This window comes from Ictidomys tridecemlineatus, chromosome X (genome assembly GCF_052094955.1).
Source record: "Ictidomys tridecemlineatus isolate mIctTri1 chromosome X, mIctTri1.hap1, whole genome shotgun sequence".
In the NCBI taxonomy this organism is placed as follows: Eukaryota; Metazoa; Chordata; class Mammalia; order Rodentia; family Sciuridae; genus Ictidomys; species Ictidomys tridecemlineatus.
This window is the reverse complement of record NC_135493.1, coordinates 17,474,737-17,493,281: the sequence shown is the minus strand read 5'-3', so window position 1 is coordinate 17,493,281 and position 18,545 is coordinate 17,474,737. Positions and strand designations below refer to the sequence as shown.

The 18,545-nt window shown below is 39.5% G+C and overlaps 1 protein-coding gene across 3 annotated transcripts in view; it reads right to left on the bottom strand.

The window, feature by feature from the left end:
- Positions 1-6,650: 6,650 nt before the first annotated feature.
- The window catches only part of Plac1 (placenta enriched 1), a 135,737-nt gene continuing 123,842 nt past the window's right edge, over positions 6,651-18,545 (bottom strand). For all 3 annotated transcript variants that reach the window (XM_078034263.1, XM_005337703.3, XM_040285748.2), the window contains exon 3: positions 6,651-7,532. In XM_078034263.1, coding sequence (XP_077890389.1) covers positions 6,840-7,475 — 636 coding nt within the window. In that variant the 5' untranslated portion in view covers positions 7,476-7,532 and the 3' untranslated portion in view covers positions 6,651-6,839. The remainder of the gene's footprint in view (positions 7,533-18,545) is intronic.

Genomic DNA, 18,545 nt, shown 5'->3' with positions numbered 1-18,545 from the left:
CTCTTACAAAACTAAACAGGAGCCAGGTACAATGGTGCATGGCAATAATCCCAGCACCTCAGGAGGCTGAGGCAGTATGATTGCAGGTTTGAAGCCAGCCGGAACAATTTAGTAAAGCCCTAAGCAATTGAGCAAGACCCTGTCTCAAAATAAAATATCAAAGGGCTGGGGGTGGGGCTGAGTGGTTAAGTTCCCCTGAGTTCAATCCCTGGTACCAGAAAAACAAAACAAAACAACTAAGTAGGAGTGTTTTGTTTTGTTTTGTTTTGTTTGCAGGGCTAAGGATGGAATGGTGGGAGGGGGGCCTCATATGTGCTAGACAAATGCTCTACCACTGAGCTACATCCTCAGAACTTTTGTTTTTATCTTGAGACAGGATTTCACTAAGTTGCCCAGGGTGGTCTGGAATTTGTGATCCCCCTTTCTCTTGAGTCACTGGGATTACAGGTCCTGGTCTCAATAAGAACTTTCTACGGAATGATTTTCACCAGTCAGTCAGTCCTGTAATTTGCAGCTAGTAGGACTTAATTTCCTTAAAGAAGGAAAAACATAACTGAGGCAAAGATGCAGCAGTGAGATAGCATATATTTTCCCACTCAGTCAGTGTCCTGCCATATGTATTTACATGAACAAATTGAAACAGCATTGCATTTATATAAATACTTTTCATAAAAAAACATAAATCATTTGAAGAATGTTGTGCTTGTGGAGTTTGCCTGTATGATCAGATTGAAAGGGCTGAAGTTGTGGCTTGGTGGTTGATTGCTCCTCTAGCATGAGCGAGGCCCTGGGTTCGATCCTCAGCACCACATAAAAATAAGATAGAGGTATTATATACAACTACGACTAAAATAAAATATTTTTTTAAAAAATAACCAGATTGAAGATATGGTAGCAGCCCGTATGTGTGTGGTGGTCCCCATTGACTCCCACCTCCTGGTATTCCCACCCTGGCATAATCCCTTCCCCTAGGTGTGGACAAGGGCCTAGAGATTTTTCTAGCAAATAGAATATGGCAGAAGTGATGGGATGTCACTTCTGAGATTGGGTTACAAAAACCCTGTGCATTCTGACTCAGGTCCTCTTGTCATCCCTTCCCCTTTCCTTCTCTCTCTTCATATCACGCTGTCATGAGGACACCTGAACAGCCTATGGAGAAGGCCATAAGAGAGGAACTGACATCTCCTGCCAACAGCCACTTGAGTGAGCTTGGAAGTGGATTCTCCAGCTCCAAATGAGACTTTAGACAACTGCAACCACCGCCCACAACTTGACTGCAGTTTACAAGAGATCTTGAGCCACAGGCACCCAGCTAAGATGGTCAGGTTTCCTGGCCCACAGAACCTGGGGGACAATGAAACCTTGTTGTTTGGGGGTAATTTGTTATTCATCAATATATAACTAATACAGGAGGTCTTGTAATTGTATAACCAATTCGAGTTTAGAAGCTGAAATCTGACCTCATTTGTTTTCTTCTTAAAAAAATGCTGCAGAAAAATCACAGGACTCAAAGTCTCTCTCTCTTTCTTTTTTGGGAATAAACAACTATAATTACAATTTAAACAGGATATTGTTGAGATCCATCATAGGGATTAACACTAATTAGAAGTAACAGACGTTTCTGTGAAAGTCAGCCTTCTCTTTACAAAAAACACTTGTCCTTTGATAATGTATTTCTTATGAACATGGTATGTGGAGGGGGATGAGAGAGAGAATAGCACTGTGTTTAGTTTAATGTTTGACTAGGCTTTCATTATTGGTGGAGGAATAGAAAGATGAGGGCATTTTTAATATCTTAAAAATGGCTTAGACAAGGCTGGGGTTGAAGCTCAGTGGTAGAGCACTTACCTAGCATGTGTGAAATACTGGGTTTGATCCCCAGCACCACATTAAAAATAAATAAATAAAATAAAGTATTTAAAAAATGGGTTATACATTGAAGTCAAATTTAGGGATAAAAGACTTTTTTCCTTATCATTGACATATATTTTACAAAGTTTTTTTAAAATTTGGTTTGCTGTTTTTAGGCTACAAGAACACAATTTTGAACATGATTTTGAGCCTCCTTTCATGGGTGGGAAACCTCATTAGGGCTCTAATTTTTAAATATTTGACAAGCAATTACCATAACAAATGGTTTTAGACAGTTTTGGCTTTCTCAGAGATTGAAAGGTGAAGATGCTCCTTTCTTCTGATGGCAAAAACATTTCTTATTATGATCACAAATATGATGAACACTATGTGATGGATATTTATAAATCATGTCACCTTAAAAATTAAATGGGGCTGGGGTTGTGGCTCAGTGGTGAGGCACTTGCCTAGCACGTGTGAGGCACTGGGTTCAATCCTCAGCACCACATAGAAATAAATAAATAAAACAAAGGTATTGTGTTTGTCTACAACAGGGAAAAAATTTTAAAAAATTAAATGAACATTACACAATAAGAGGAGCCATTGTTCTGAAGTGGTGTTTCAAAAAGCAAATAAATTAGTCAATTAAAATTATGCAGTTTTTTAAAGCCAGTCACAGTGATACATGCTTATGATTCCAGTAACTTGGGAGATCGAGGCTGGAGGATTGCAAGTTCAAAGCCAGCCTCAGTAACTTAGTGAGAATCTGCCTTAAAAAGTGCAGTTTTTTTCTTAAGATATTTTGATCCTCACATTTTTAGAATTGTTGCTTTTTTATAGGCTCTCAGGCCCTTTCTTAGTACTAGTCAGCCATTCAGCCAACTGGATAGAGCACCTGCTATATATCGTCAGCAATTACTATGTAAGAGAAATACAAAGTGAATAAGAGCCAGGGATCAGGTACAAGAGGCACACAATTGAGTAGATCAAATATGCACCTGAAATGGTCAAAATGCACTTTTACTGAGTAAAGAGACATTGAAGACAAAAGTGCATATATTACTATTGAATTTTGAAATCATGCTTAATTGTACTGAATGAATGTCAACTAATGAAAAATATGATTGTTTTTTTCCCAATATGAATCTTTTAAAATATTTTTTGGTTGTTGATGGACCTTTATTTATTCATTTATTTTTATGTGGTGCTGAGAATTGAACCCAGTGCCTCACACATGGGAGGCAAGCACTCTACCACTGAGCCACAACCCCAGCCCTCCAATATGAATCTTGACCACAGTATTTATTTGCATGTTTGTTCTTACTGTTCTCATTGCCTAGAATGCTCTTCCTCTCCATCCTCATCTGATGAAATTCGACTTTCATTTAAGGGCCAGTTCAAAGGCTCCCAATTCTATGAATCTGAGGCTTACCCCATCTTGGCTTGTCTGTTGGACTGGAGACTAGAGTCCCACTCCTTAGAATTTCATGAGTGATACTTCTCCTTCCTTCTCTCTGGTACTTCTCTTCTGTCTTCTTTCATGTCTGTTCTTCTCTGACCTTTTTTGAAATTCTCGTTGGAGGATCAAATGTCTGGGAATTCTGATTCTGTGGTCTTAATTACCTGCATTGAATGATCCCCCCCCCAAGGCCTAATCTTCTAATAACTACCCCTTATTTGAGTTGTAGCTCCATTTCTCAAGCTGATTTCTGGACATATCCACTTGGATGTCACTATCACCTCAAACTCATCTTCACCCCTATCCTCTACTCTCACCTCAGTCTCCTTATTTAAATCCAGAGCTGGTCATGTCTTCTGAGACTTTAGGACTCTAAATGACTTCTTTGAGTTAATCTTTTTCTTTTTTATATATATCCAGTGAGGCAGATCTGACCTTAATTTAAATCTTACGTCTTCATGAAGACGTCTCTGCTCCCTTATCTGGAGCTTTTCATGCTCCAAATTCACCTGTTCTACTCAATTTATATCAGAAGTGGAGCTGAATATGACATTTGACTGTTTCCTGTAGGCTAAAATGAATGAAGTCCTGTTGTTCTTCATTGGAAACAGTTCTCCTTTCTTCTCTTCCTATTCTCCAACTCCTTCCCCTGTCCGCTCTCCTCATCTCTCCTCACCTACGTGAAAACGAGTGCCTCCTAAGTGTCCTCCCTCAACATAGCATACTTGTGCACCCTGTCTCAATGCTTATGATCATAGAGAATGTTCTTCTCCCTCTTCTCTGCTTAGCTAAGTTATCTTCATCTTCTAAGAGCAGGCCCACTGCCTACTTCTAACTAGCCAATATTCCTGGATCTTCCAATACTCATGGAAGATTCTCTTCTGTGTGACGAGGTGTTGAGTATAGAGGCAAAAAGTATATATATTGGATCTAGGAAAACCTGGATTTGGGTCACAGTGATGTTTACTCACTGTACAAGCTTAATTTCTATGAGCCTCAGTTTTCTCATTTATAAAACAGAAAAATCACTTTACCTTACAGAGTTGTTGCAGAACTAAATAAGATCCTGCAAATAACACATCTGGCACATGAGAACTACTATTGTGACCAAGGTCGTCTTGAGTGTCTTGCAAGGCTGATATACTACACGCAACTCCAGGGTGTTGCTGCAAAGATGGTCCTTTGTACTTGTGAAATGCTCTATTTGCACACAATAATCTCAACTCGAACATAGTAGTATTGATGTGCTTAGTGTTATTTGCCAAGTTGCATGTATCTGTTTTAGTGTTTAATGATCTATAATGTGAGGAGAGGATGGGGCAGGAAGTGCTAGTTCTCTTCTTCATAGTTTCATCTGATGTTGCTTCTCTGGCCCCATTGCTCACCACCATCATCTGTCCCTCCACCATGCCTCCATTGTATTGGACTGGGCTTCTTGTACGTTGTCTGATGACCTTGGCCCAGTTTCTCATGTCTTTGCACAAGCCCATTCTCTGGATTGCAATAGCCTCTATAGCCTCTAGCTCCTTAGACATCTGTACCTATTTCCCCATCCTGATTAGATTTGTTTTCCATTGCATCCTTGGCATCTGACATAGTGCCTGGCAGAAAGGAAAGGTGCGAGAAATACTTGCTCCATGAATTCACTGCTTTCAGGAATCATTACCTGGATCTCCTCCAGAAGGGGCAGGATTTTAAAACGAACCACTGTGTTTCTTCAACTATCTTGACTGCATTTCTAATATCTACTCATCTAATGCACTTAGCCAATGTTAACAAGTGCAAATGTTGTGCTAAAATGTCATCTGTTTATTTAAAAATTTTTATTGACAAATCAAAATTATATGCACTTGTAATGTACAATATGATATTGTGAAAGCAGATTCTTAATAGGTGCATGTTTCTTAATCACTCTATGGCTCAGTTTCCTTATTTGTAAAATAGGTGTGATGAGAGTACTTTTCTCATAAGTTGTAGTAAGGATTCAATGAAATGCTTTTGCTATCTGGAATGTTTTCTCTTTAGATCATCAATGGACTGACTCCTTCATCACATTCAAGATTCAATTCACCTGTAATCCCAGAAACTTGAGAGCCTGAGGCAGGAAGATTGTAAGTTCAAGGCCAGCCTCAGCAACTGAGTGAGATCCTGTCTCACAATTTTTTTTTTTAAAGTACTGGGCATATAGCTCTGTGGTAAAGTGCTTCTGGGTTCAACCCCTGGTAGAAAAAAAAATTTCAAATGACGAGTCTTCAGAGGCCTTGCCTGACCACACTCATCTGACCATACTCTGGCCCTTTCATCAGTTTTCTTCTCTTTATTTAAAGTTTTCCATGGCATGTGTCACTAACTGAATTTATCTTTGTTTACCTACTTGTTTACTAGCAGTGTGACTGACTTCATTTTCTGAGTCTTTCTCTGCGCAATGACATATTCTCAGTGTCTAGAGCCATGCCCAGTATGTAATAGCACTGAAAAAATGAATATTTATTGAAAAATTTACTTATTCCCCCCAAGCCTGTGAGAAAGCTAATGGAATCCAAACTTTGGTGAAATTTTTATGATCATATATTTTGGGGACAAAAACTTTCAAAGTATTATCAGGTTGTGTCTAAAGTATAATATCTAGCTCTGAACTTCAGGGACTTACCACTTAGCTAGTGGAATGTGATGTGTATGATTCTTAGAACCACTGGTGAAAATCACCAGAGCAACCTATGCTGAGTTAGCTTTTTGTCACTGTGATCAAAATACATAAGAACAAATTAAACGAAGAAAAGTTTATTTTGGCTCATGGTTTCAGAGGTTTAGTTCATGTTTGGCCAACTCCATTGCTCTGAGCCTAAGGTGAGGTAGAATATCATGGCCAAAGGGCTTGGCAGGGAAGATACACCTTTCCAGGGCAAGTTCCTCCTCTAGCCATGATCCACCTGCCTACAGTTACCACCCACTAATTAGTCCGTTCAAACTAGGATGGGCTGATGAGGAAGAAGCTTTCACAATCCAACCATTTTGCCTCTGAATATTCCTCTATTAACATAGGAACTTTGGAGGTACATCTCATATCCAAACCATAGCACGTGCTTTGCATGCATGAAAAGTGATATAGCTCATGATCAAACTGAAAAGGCATGTCACTAAGTTATGTTACTGGTACACAGAATAAGAAAAATGACTATACAGATGGAGAGACAGATGGAGAAAGCTTTCCTGGAGAAACTTAAATAAGAGAGAAGTCATCCTAGAGAGAACAGACACTAATATTTGTAAACCATGTAAATAGTGCCTGGCTTGTAGTAAAACTGTATATGTGTTTGTTAAATAAAAATGTCCAACTGTATTTTCATTCTACCAGAATTTTATTTTTTTCCTTTATAAAGGTATAAAAATACAAAATCAAGAAGTTATCATGAGTTGCCATTTCTCAAAATTGCTCTTAAGAGGATCACAGGGCATTTATTTATATGATATCAGAAAATACTACAAACTAATTCTAGAAATGGCATCTTCAGGAGAGACCCCATACTTATCACATGGGTTCAATCAGATCATCTGAGGGAAGACACCAGTCTTCACAAACACTAAGAAAGTAAGAAGACCGCACAGGATGGGTCTCCTCAGCCTCTACTTGGTTATGTGAGGCCGGGGTACGCCGATTATTAGAGACACAAGGTGGACAGTCACAGTTGGGCCTTTCGCTGGACTGTGACAAGCTGAACACGCTGTAGTATGTGTCACCATTCTTGGCTGCGGCTGCACTATCGCTGGCTGTTCTCAAGGGAGAGGGTAGAGTAAGCCATGGGGACCGTTGGGGGGCAGCGCATGACACAGGGATCACATACTTAGAGGAGGTACCCTTAGAAGCATAGTGCAACTCAGTGCTGTAGATAACCATATCCTGAGAGACAGCCTTGACTCTGATGCCACATTCAGTAACACGGTAGGTAAACTGGTAGAAATGTGGCTGAACATGGTTGGCAGGGCAACCCAGGCCCAAGTGCAGCTCATAGAAGTGTACATAGACATCATTGTTCAACATAAAGGGGTGGACCGTGACCATGAACCAATCAATGGAACACAGCACAGTCATGGGATTTTGCCCAGAGCAGGCTGAAAACAGAGAGGCAAACAAGATCACGCCCCCGACCATGTTGAAAACTTTCATCTTTGCAGCCAGTCAGGTGACAATCCACAGGAAGCAGGAGGATTCCAACAAGGATTTCTAGAACACACAAAAACACAAGAGGTAACAGCTTATTTTCAACTGAACATTCAAATATGATTTTTTTAAGCAAAAGGTTGTTCCTAAAACACTAAGAAGAAGAACTAGGTACACTGGTATAAACCTGTAATTCCAGCAAATCAGGAAGCTGAGACAGGAGGATTGCAAGTTCAAAACCAGCCTCAGCAACTTAGCAAGGCCCTAAGCAACTCAGTGACATCATGTCTCTAAATAAAATATTAAAAAGGGTTGAGGATGTGCTCAGTGGTTAAGTACCCATGGGTTCAATCCCCAGTCACACACAAAAAGATAATAAGTGTCTAAGATATGATATCAGAAAGAGGTGAAAAGCAAAGAAGGAAGAAATAAGGAAGAAAGGACATCAAATGTCCAACTCAGTTTTCATTTTAAAAGTGGAAATGATATATCAAATTCAAAGTGCCTAAAATTTAGAAGGAAATTTCTATGCATAAGGGCAGGGCTCCACTTTTGTTCCCAGCTGCAGGTAAGTAAAGAAGAGATAAGTAAACCTTGCTTAAAAGAATTCATTTTTTAATAATATTTATTGAGTGCCTACTATGTGCAAAAGTCTTGGGATAAAAAGCATCTCCAAACATTCCTTCTTCCTCTTTCCCCAGTTTCAAAAATGCAGCTCTTTCTCTTCATTTGCTAGTGATGGATTTGCTGCATTCTTTAAGGGAAACCATAGCATAGGGGCCGTCTAGCAAAGTGCACTGGCCTGGATGAAATGCTTTGTTTATGAGGACAGTTCACTCTCGGCTCTCTCTTTAATGACTCCTCATTCTCTTGGGGGTGTTGGTGTATAAAGAGAAGCCAAAAGACTCTGCCCAGTTCTTTCCTTTCCCCTTTGTTCATTCATGACTCTCCTTGGGCAGTTTTTTCATTTTTCACAAAGCAAAAATAGAACAGCAGCAACACACACAAGAACCCTGTCCCCTCACCCCCCAAAACAAAACAAATAATATAAAACAACAAAACAAGTAAATTCTGATGGGAACTAGTCCTAGATGATTCAATAGTTAAAGCAACAAACCACTTATGATGTGGGATTTTTGCTGAAGTTTCTTCGGTAAGCTAAGAAAATCACATCTTCACTACTACACCATTGTCTTGATCTAAAGGAGACCACTCAGTCCTAAGCATGCTTTACAGGTAGCTTTCTCTCCCTCTCCCTTTCTTTTTCCTTTTTTTTTTTTTTTTTTTTTTGGTGTGTGGTGCATGAGGATTAAACTCAGGGCCTTGTGTATGCGAGGCAAGCATTCTACCAACTGAGCTAGATCCCCAGCTTTCCCTTCTTCTTTCTCCTTATTTCTTTCCTAATCATCACCTCACAGCCTGGACCCTTCTGTCCTGAGTGAAAACATCCTGAATAGACTAAGGAAACAATCTTTTCAACTCATTTTTGTTGTTCAAACACTCAAACTGAGGCCCAAGGTGAAGGTGGTTCTTGTCTGGGGAGTTAAACCATCAATTTCCTCTCCCTCTTTAAGCATGTTTCCTATATTGCTCTCTTCCCTCTCTCTCTCATGGATAATTCAAATAAAGGTACAAAATGGCCAGATTCTCTGAGAAACAAGACGGTTGACGCCCAAGCAATCATTTTAGACTACCTCCCTACTCTGAATCAGGCTGAAGGAAGGGGTTGGGTGACATCACTGAGTTTGGGGATTCATTTAGGCCAAATCTCCAAACTTGGACAGGACAGGATAGAATCTGTTTCCACTGATTTTCTTAAAGCCTGGAGTGGATTGTTATGTGATGCAAGCAAAAAACAGACGCCTGTGTATGTAACAACATATCTTTGAGCTCAGAAAAACAACTATCAGGGCTGGGGCTATGGCTCAGTAGTAGAGTGTTTGTCTAGCACATGTGAGGCACGGGGTTCCATCCTTAGCACACATAAAAATAAACAAAATAAAGGTATTGTGTCTATCTACAACTAAAAAGTATATTTAAAAAACTTTATGAAGAAGTCAATGGCATCCACATTTCAGGCTGTGCAACTCTGAGGTGAGATTGAAGAAGGGGAGATGGGAAGGACAGTGCAATGCACTTGCTAATGAGCTTGCTAATATTTAGCTCAATGCTACACTTTTGAGACCGGCTCCTGTTTGCAAAGTATAAGTCATCAAAATACACAGCTTCCCTTCCCCAGCTGCCTACAGTTCCCACAGAAGGGGAGGTTGGATGTGTGTGTGTGTGTGTGTGTGTGTGTGTGTGTGTGTGTGTGCTTGCATGTGTGTGCGCTGTGCTGTGTATCTGTGTGTTGGGGGTGGTTATAAGGCTGTCACAACACTGTGTGAATTGATCAGATCAGCTGGCTTTTCTAACACCTAGCTGGGATGTGCTGGCAGAATGGGACCTGGAGGAGGGAGGGAGAGTGTGACCTCTGATTACTGGAGGCAGAGGAAAAGGAAGGCCAAGGGGCTAGAGATAGGAAGGAAAAGCCAGAAGAGAGGGCTCTGTGAGGTCACCAAACCGAAAGGTATTTTTAACCTTAGGTGGGGCTAGGCATAGCAGTCTGGGAGCTGTGGACAGAATTCTAGTTAGTCTCCAGGAATATTCGGAACTGAGGGGAAGTTGGGGACTGGGGAAGAAATAAATTCAACGACAGGAGTGCTCACCTTGGAAATACTGTGCAGCTTCTGGTGTCAGGGCCCTTAGAAAGCAGGTCTCAGTTTCGTATGATCAGAGCCCCATTTTGAGTTGATTGCAAATTTGCCCTGCATCAAGCTGAGATGCTTTTGTCTAACCAAGCAGGGCTCAAACTATTGGTACATACAGTCCTGAACAGAGCTATAGAGGCTGGGCAGACCCACAGCTGCTCATAGCACCTGGATGCAGAATGTTTACTTTCCTTGCAGCAACACAGTACAAGCAGCTTTCTGTTTTTTCAAATGTGGTTGATGCATATACATTCCCCATTAGCTCCTTTAGCAGACTTTTTTCTTCCTTTTTCTCTCCTTAATAACTCCCTAATAAGCCTATTTGTTGATAAATCCTTTACATTAAAAAAATCATGAAATGTTTCATTTTGGTAATATAAACTCTATTTCCATTCCCCGGCAATCAAATCTGTGTTTTAAATTAAGTTCAGAAAGGGCTGGGGTTGTGGCTTAGTGGTAGAGTGCTCATCTAGCATGTGCAAGGCCCTGGATTCAATCTTCAGCACCATATAAAAATAAAAAAAAAAAGGTATTGTGTCCAACTACAACTAAAAAATAAATATGAAAAAAATTAAGTTTAGAAAAATCCAAGTATGTATGTTGAAGTGATGCCCATATTAGTCACTGAGAATAAATACAAGTGAAGCGAGCACTGTATCACTGAGTCACAACCAGTCAGATTAGCAAAGTTCAAGATCTTGGATATGAGAACAAAACAGTCTGCTTTTCTTTTTTCTCCTCCTTTGTGATACCAGGGATTGAACCCAGGGCTGCTTTATCACTGAGCTACATCCCTAGCCCTTTTGTTGTTTTTATTTTGAGACAGGGTCTCACTGTTGCTGAAGCTGGTTTTGAACTTGTAATCCTCCTGTCTCAGCCTCCCGAGCCACTGAGATTACAGGAGTGCACCACCACATCCAGTTCTATTTTTTTTCTTATACATAGAAATGGAATGGACTGGCACAAACAAAGTTAAGAGGAAAGAAGCTTTGCTACTTAACTATCATATATTCTTATGCTAAAAATGTTGTTTATAAAGTTGAGCACTGATTTTTAAAAAATTGACATATATACAGTTATCTCTCAGTACCCATGGGGGATTCTTCCCAGGAACTTCAGGGATATCAAAATCCACAGATTCTTAAGTCCTTTATATATATGAAATGGCATTTATTTGCAAAGAACTACATGTATCCTTCAGTATACTTTGTATCACCTCTACATTTCTTATAATACCTAATACAATTTAAATGCTATGTAAGTAGTCCTGATACTGCATTGTTTAGAGAAACCCCAAATGGGTTGAAAGGGTTGTTTCCTTGGCCCTTACAGGATGTTTTCATTCAGGACAGAGAGGTCCAGGCTGTGAGATGATATTCAGGAAAGAAAGAAGGAGAAAGAAGAAGGGAAAAAACGAGGGAAAAAGCCACCCCTAAAGCATTTTTTAGAAAAATCTCTGTATGTTTTCAGTACAGATGTAAGATTAAAAAAAAATTTTCCATGTTGGGTGCCTATAATCCTAGCAGTTTAGGAGGCTGAAACAGGAGGACTGCAACTTCAAAGCCAACCAAATCAAACATAAAAAGGGCTGGGGAATGTAGTTCAATGGTAAAGTGCCTCTGGGTTCAGTCCCCAGTACTGAAAACAAAATACCAAAAATAAAACATGATTTTTATCTTACAAAACCAACTCTACCTGTAAACAGCTCCATGTCTACTCACCCCCATACTCCAATACCATTTTTGAGAAAGGGACTTCAGACCTCACCTCACAGTTTAAACAAAATTAAATTAAAATATATCAAATATATAAATGTGAAATCTAAAATCATCAAACTTGCCTGGTGTAGTAGCTCATTGGTAAGGCACCTCTAGGTTCAACCTCCTATATTGCCCTCCACTCACATACACAAAATTCCTTCTGTGAATGTGGAACCCATGGATACTGAGGACCCACAGTATTTGTGGGGAACAATGTGTTATTATGATACGTATATACATTGTGAAGTGATTAGATCAAACTAATTGACATATCTAGACCTCACATACTTCTAAAACTTGAGCGTTAAGAATAATAGTTACCAGAGACCTGCGGTGAGAGAAGTGAATGGGAAGAGGAGACATTGGTCAAAGGGTACAAAGATTCATTTAGGATGAATAAGTTTGTGAGATCTATTGTACAGTGTGGCGACTATAATTAATAATAATGTGCTGTATATTTCAAAATTGCTAAAAAATAGATTTTAATTTTTTTCACTAGGAACTCTGTCTTAATGTCTTACAAGAAAGTGGTTGAATATTATGCCAGGCACAGTGGTGTACATCTGTATTTCCAGTGGCTTGGGAGGCTGAGGCAGGAGGATCACAAGTTCAAAGCCAGCCTCAGCAACTTAGTGAGTCCCTAAGCAACTCAGCAAAAGCCTGTCTCTAGGGGCTGGGGCTGCAGCTCAGTGGTAGAGTGCTTGCCTCACACTTGTGAGGCACTGGGTTCAATCCTCAGCACCACATAAAAATAAATAAAGATATCGTGTTCATCTACAACTAAAAACATAAAAATAATTTTTTTTTTTAAAAAAAGCCTGTCTCTAAATAAAATATAGAAAAGGACTAGATGTGACTCAGTGGTTAAATGCCCCTGGACTCAATCCCTGATACAAAACAACAACAACAAAAAAAGGGTTTAATATTAGCCTAAAAATAGTATTTTTAATCTTGGGAAGAAAATATTTAAAAAATAGGGACTGGGATTGTGGCTCAGCAGTAAAGCGCTTGCTTTGCACATGCGAGGCCCTGGGTTCAATCCTCAGCACCACATAAATAAATAAAGATATTGTGTTCAGCTACAACTAAAAAAATAAATGAATATTTTTAAAAAAAAGTTTAAAATAGACACATACTGAAATCCAAATCAGTTTGGGGATACTAATGAGCAGAGTGAGAAGTTGAACACAAATCTCTTTGAAAGCAGACAAGATCCTTACCTCCCCATAGCTTCTAATGCCATTCGAGACACGTATAAACTCTTTGCATGGAGAATGGGGAGGGGAATTAGCTAAACATTTCCACATCTGGTTTTGTAACAGTTTGGAAAAAGAACTCACTCCATAGGCTCCTGGAAGCTTTTGGGGTCGACAGTTATTTATTTTTAAAATTCAATATACTCGTGACAGCCTAGTTATCATTTGTATATTGTTTTCCCAGAATCTTGTTGTCAAAACAAAGGGAAACAGAGGGGAAAAGGAAACTCCGAAGCAGCATGCAATTATCTTAGGGAAATATAACTGTCAGGATTTTGATTTGTAGCAGTTCGTCCACTCTTGCAGCTGATCTGAAGAAAAAATGAATCTGAGTGGGAATATTCTTTTGCAAAACAAAAATGGCAAAAAAAGAATCCCAACACTTGGTAAAGTCTGTAGTTTAGAAATTCACAGAGTCACATTCTCACTTTGTCCTACAAACTATTTCAAGGTTCGAGAGCATTTTTAAATTGAGGTCCTTTTATAGCCCAGTTTTAAAGAATTAGCATGTGCACTGTTCTCAAGGAAAGAGAGGATTGTGATTAATACTAATCATATTGAAGGTACATTAAAGTGAGTTTGAAAATGAAATAACTGCTTTTGTAGAATTCACACTCATTCTAAAGACTCTGGGACTGGTTCAGTTTTCCATCATCATGAAGCAGTGTTAAAGTAACTGCACGTTTTTCATCATTTTGTGTGGAAGAAGAATTATGAACTGCTAATACTTAACAATGCCCATTTTCTCAACGGGAAAACACCTTGACTGAATCCTAAAAAAGACTTCATTAAAATTAAACTTTTCACAGTCATTAAATTTTTTTTCTCATTCTAGTTTCTTTTTTGGGGTGGGGATTTCTAACTGTAGAAAATTTGGGAGAAATAGAAAAGAACAATTCCTCCTCAACCCCAAAATAACTGATGTTAAATTTTTGTTTTACATCCTTCTAGTTGTTTTTTTTTGGGGGGGAAGTATATGTACATATATATGCTTCAGTCATTTCTGGAAAAAAAAGTCAAGGCTTTTTGAAAGCTGTTTTTAATTTTTGACATTGAATTTGAAAGCAATCAAAGCATTATTTTTGTTTGGGCCATCTGGTTTTGTTCTTATAATCTGTTAAGCTATCAAGCATAGTTTAAATGTCATGGTTCATCTCATACACAAATAAAGGTTGCGAAATAAATAGGAGTCCGAGCTCCTTGTAAGAGAGAGACATTTTCGTTGGGTCACAAATTTGGTTACTAAAAGTTATGTAGTCCAATGTGAAGGCAAACCATAATAAGCCTACATGAAAAGGGTAAACCATGCCCTAGCTGAACATAAATATTTCTAAATAAATTCAGAAAGCTGTACTTTAGGGGAAATTGCAAATTTCAGGTCATGGGAACTCCTTTTCTTTCATGTAGAGAAGCTAAGTTGGTTGAATTTTAAATTTGAACAAAGGGATGTATTCCCTAATTTCCATAAAATGTACGGAAAATCCCAAATGCATGTCCCTAATTCAGTTTATGTTTTAATTTAATCATTTATTTGAATTTGATTTTTCAGAAAACTACACCCTTTGCCACAAAGCCCCAGAGTCCCTTCTCATTTTAAAAGACAAGGCAGGTTTGTGTCTGTGCAGGGCTCTCATCTGCACAGCAACCACAGCCACATTTTTAACCCATTAGAAGTCTCTGGAAGTCTGCCCAGACCAGATAAAGACCCGTTTGCCTGAGATGATTTCAGGGTGTTACCATCAGGAGGCAGAGGATTGGATCAGATGCTCTTCCAGGACTTCACCATCTCTTTGATGCACCTGTGTCAATAAATGAGGGCTCTAGATGGCTTCCAAAAATGGTCAGGCACATTCCTCTTTCCCTTTCAAAATTGGGATTCTTGGGTTCAAGTTTGCTTAAAGAGAGGTGCACATATATGATCCCCTATGGGTGGCCTAAGTCCAAATCAAACTGCAGTTGACTTTATACGCTGTGTGGTTGATTTTTAACGGATTTGACCAGTATGCATCTTTCTCTAATCCAAAGCTACTGTGCATATACTCCATGCAGAGTGTGGCCACTTGGTGCATGTGTATATACCCTGACTGAGGCTACTCACCATCCTTTGGCTCCCGAGAGGCAGAAAAGGTTTAGAAAAGGTTCCTTTGATGGGAAGGCTGTCAGTCTTTTTTAGTGAGCCTACAATTTGGGAGGCTTGCATCCATATTGGAGTAGGTAAAGATGGATTGCTATGTGGCTGGGATACTGTGAGAGAAGCGAATAGCATGCATGCACACACTGAGGGGGTGATAGATGGACAGACACAAACATGCACACTGACAAGAAGGAACCCAAATCTGTTTCCTGCTGTTGCTCTGATTCCTACTATTTCTTCCCATTCTTTAAGCTGTGGACTGTAACTTCCTTAAGGAAAAGGGTCTTGGTCTACTATGATATCTGACTTAATAAGTAATCAGTAAATATTTTCTGCTATTTCAGGCCCAGATTCTAGTCTGTGGGGCTCGTTGATGCCAAGGGTTCTACATCTGCCCAACCTATTACCCTCTCTTATTGGCTCTTTGCCAGCCACACCCAATAGAGCTAATACTCCTTGTACCCTTCCCTCTCTGTCTCTTCCTTGTACTCTGGGCTGGGTTTTCTACTCTGGCAACTCGGCTAAGAGATCCAGGCCAACTTCAGGTCTTATTTCCACATCTTCCATCCTGAGTTTTCCCAAAAGTGTTTTACAGTTGATCCCATCTCCACACACGATGGATAATTTCCCTGGTAAATATCACTATCCTTTTCTCTCACCCATTCTTTTCCATTCTTTCTCTCTCTCCCTCTTTTTTTTTTTTTTTTGATACTGGGAACTGGGGATTGGTACACAGAGGTGATGTACCACTGAGCCACATCCTAAGTCCTTTTTTAATTTTGAGGCAAGGTTGCTGAGTCTGACCTCAAACTTATGACTCTCCATCTTTAATAAATTAAAAATAAATAAAGTAAAATAAAAATATATTTATGCTTCTTTGAAATGTTTTAAGCAATTACAAAATTCAGGGATTTTTAAAAAATTGTTTTTAGTTATAAGGGGATTCAATACAATTTTTATTTATTTATTTTTATGTGGTGCTCAGGATTGAACCCAGTGTCTCACATGTGCCATGTGAGCATTCTACCACTGAGCTACAACCCCAGCCCCAATTCAGGGATTTTTGGAAAAAAATTTATCAGTTATTGATGGACCGTTATTTATTCATTTATTTGTTTATATGTGGTGCTGAGAATCAAACCTAGTGCCTCACACATGCTAGGCAAGCACTCTACCACTGAGCCACAACCCTAGCACAAATTCAGGGTTTTTTAAAAAGCTTTTGGGAACATATCTGGGTTATGTATAGCATCAAATCTCAAAAATATGGCCTGTTTCTCTTAATTTGGATATCTTTCATTTGTACAGATATTCCCTTTGCCAATAGAGTATACTTCCTTCTGTTATCCCTCCTAATGCTTGCAGCTGTCTTATAAAGTCCCTAAAGGCAGGTGTCACATGTTAAAGCTGTGGAAATAGGGCCCCAGAAGGATAGAGAGTCTTGGCCAAGATCAAGGTTGGGTGAGTCAATTTGGGCCTCAGGCTTTTCCATGAGTCTGCTTAGTTTCTCTCTCCCTTTAGAATGCATACTCAATCACAAGACATTATTATGAGTTGATCATTATGAAAGGAAAGGAAAGTCCTGAAGTAGCTTGGCCTATGGATTACTGTTCAAGATGCATGGAGAAATCTGCTTCAGTGTCTGATGGCTGTGTTATTTAGGAGCAAAGCAAAGCACACTGGGGCTCTGGGAGCAACTTCCCATTGCTGGAGAAAGATGAGAGAAACTGTAAGATGGCACTGAGGGGCGGGAACAAAAACTTCTATTCTAAACTAAACTTTGAAAAAGACAAGACAAAGTACAGAGCATCCTTAGCTCTCATATAAAGCCTTCATTACACACTTGGAAGGACAGACCCAGGGAGACACCAGTTTAGTGTATAGTTTGTGACTTCCCAGAAAGTGGAGCCTGATTAGGTAGAAAACAAATACTCTAGAATGGAAGGCTCCATCGATGAAACTCAGGACAGCAAGGACAGATGCTCAACCCTGGGAGGATACCATTTCCAAGAAGATCAGATGATCCCCATATTCTAAGAGCTCTGTGCACCTATTTATGAACCTGCCCTGCTTCAACCAAACAGCCATTCCTCAGGCCAAGTTGCCAGTGCTTAAATCCATCCCAAAACACATATCAGCATATAGAGATACAGAAGGGTCATTTAATTTCTCACATGGCCCACTTTCCACCAAGTTGGAGTGTCCTCAGCAGTGAAAGAGCAAAGGGAAGCTCAAGGTAAATAAGCCATTAGGATATTTTGAAACTTGAATATTTTGTCTTGTACAAAGACATGAAGAACTTTTCCATGTGCCCTCAAAAGTTTCAGCTGGCTATGGTGATGCACGTTTATAATCTTGGTGGCTTGGAAGGCTAAGGCAGGAGGATCACAAATCTAAGGCCAGCCTCAGCAATTTATTGAGGCCCTAAGCAACTTAGCAAGACCTTGTCTCAAAACAAAATATAAAAAGGGTTGAGGATGTGGCTCAGTGGTTAAGTGCCCCTGGGTTCAATCTCTGGTACAAAAAAAAAAAAAAAAAAAAAAACAAGCCACTTTAAAAGTTTCCTTTTTTTACTTCTAAATAATGGGAACAAAGACAAAAACTGAGTCATTGCACTAGATAAGGCTGCTCCTCAGAGGCAGTTGCCTGATTGTAGAAACAGAGATTCCCAAGCAGAAGGAAGGAAGGAGATAAATATTTATGGAGGCACTGTATCAAGGCCTGTGTGTGCAGTATCTCACTTAATCCTCATTCTGACTCTGTGCATAGGAAATTCTATTACAAGAGGCATTTTGAGGAAGAAGAAATTGAGAACTAGAAAAGTGAGAAAACTCACTAAACACACAAAGCTAAGTAAATGGCAAAGACAGGATAAAAAGCCTGTGCTATGCTCATGGAGTTTGCAGAGCTGTTTTTCTGGTACACAGCAATGTGCAGAAAGTAAACACAGAGAAAATGTTCAAAAAAAGGCAAAGAGCTGAGCACAGTGTCCCATGACTATAATCCCAGAGGCTTGGAAGGCTGAGACATGAGGATCCTAAGTTCAAAGCCAGCCTCAGCAATTTAGCAAGGCCCTAAGCAACTCAGTGAGACCCTGTCTCTAAATAAAATATAAAAAGGGCTGGGAATGTGACTCAGTGGCCAAATTTTCCTGGGTTCAATCCCCAGTACAAAAA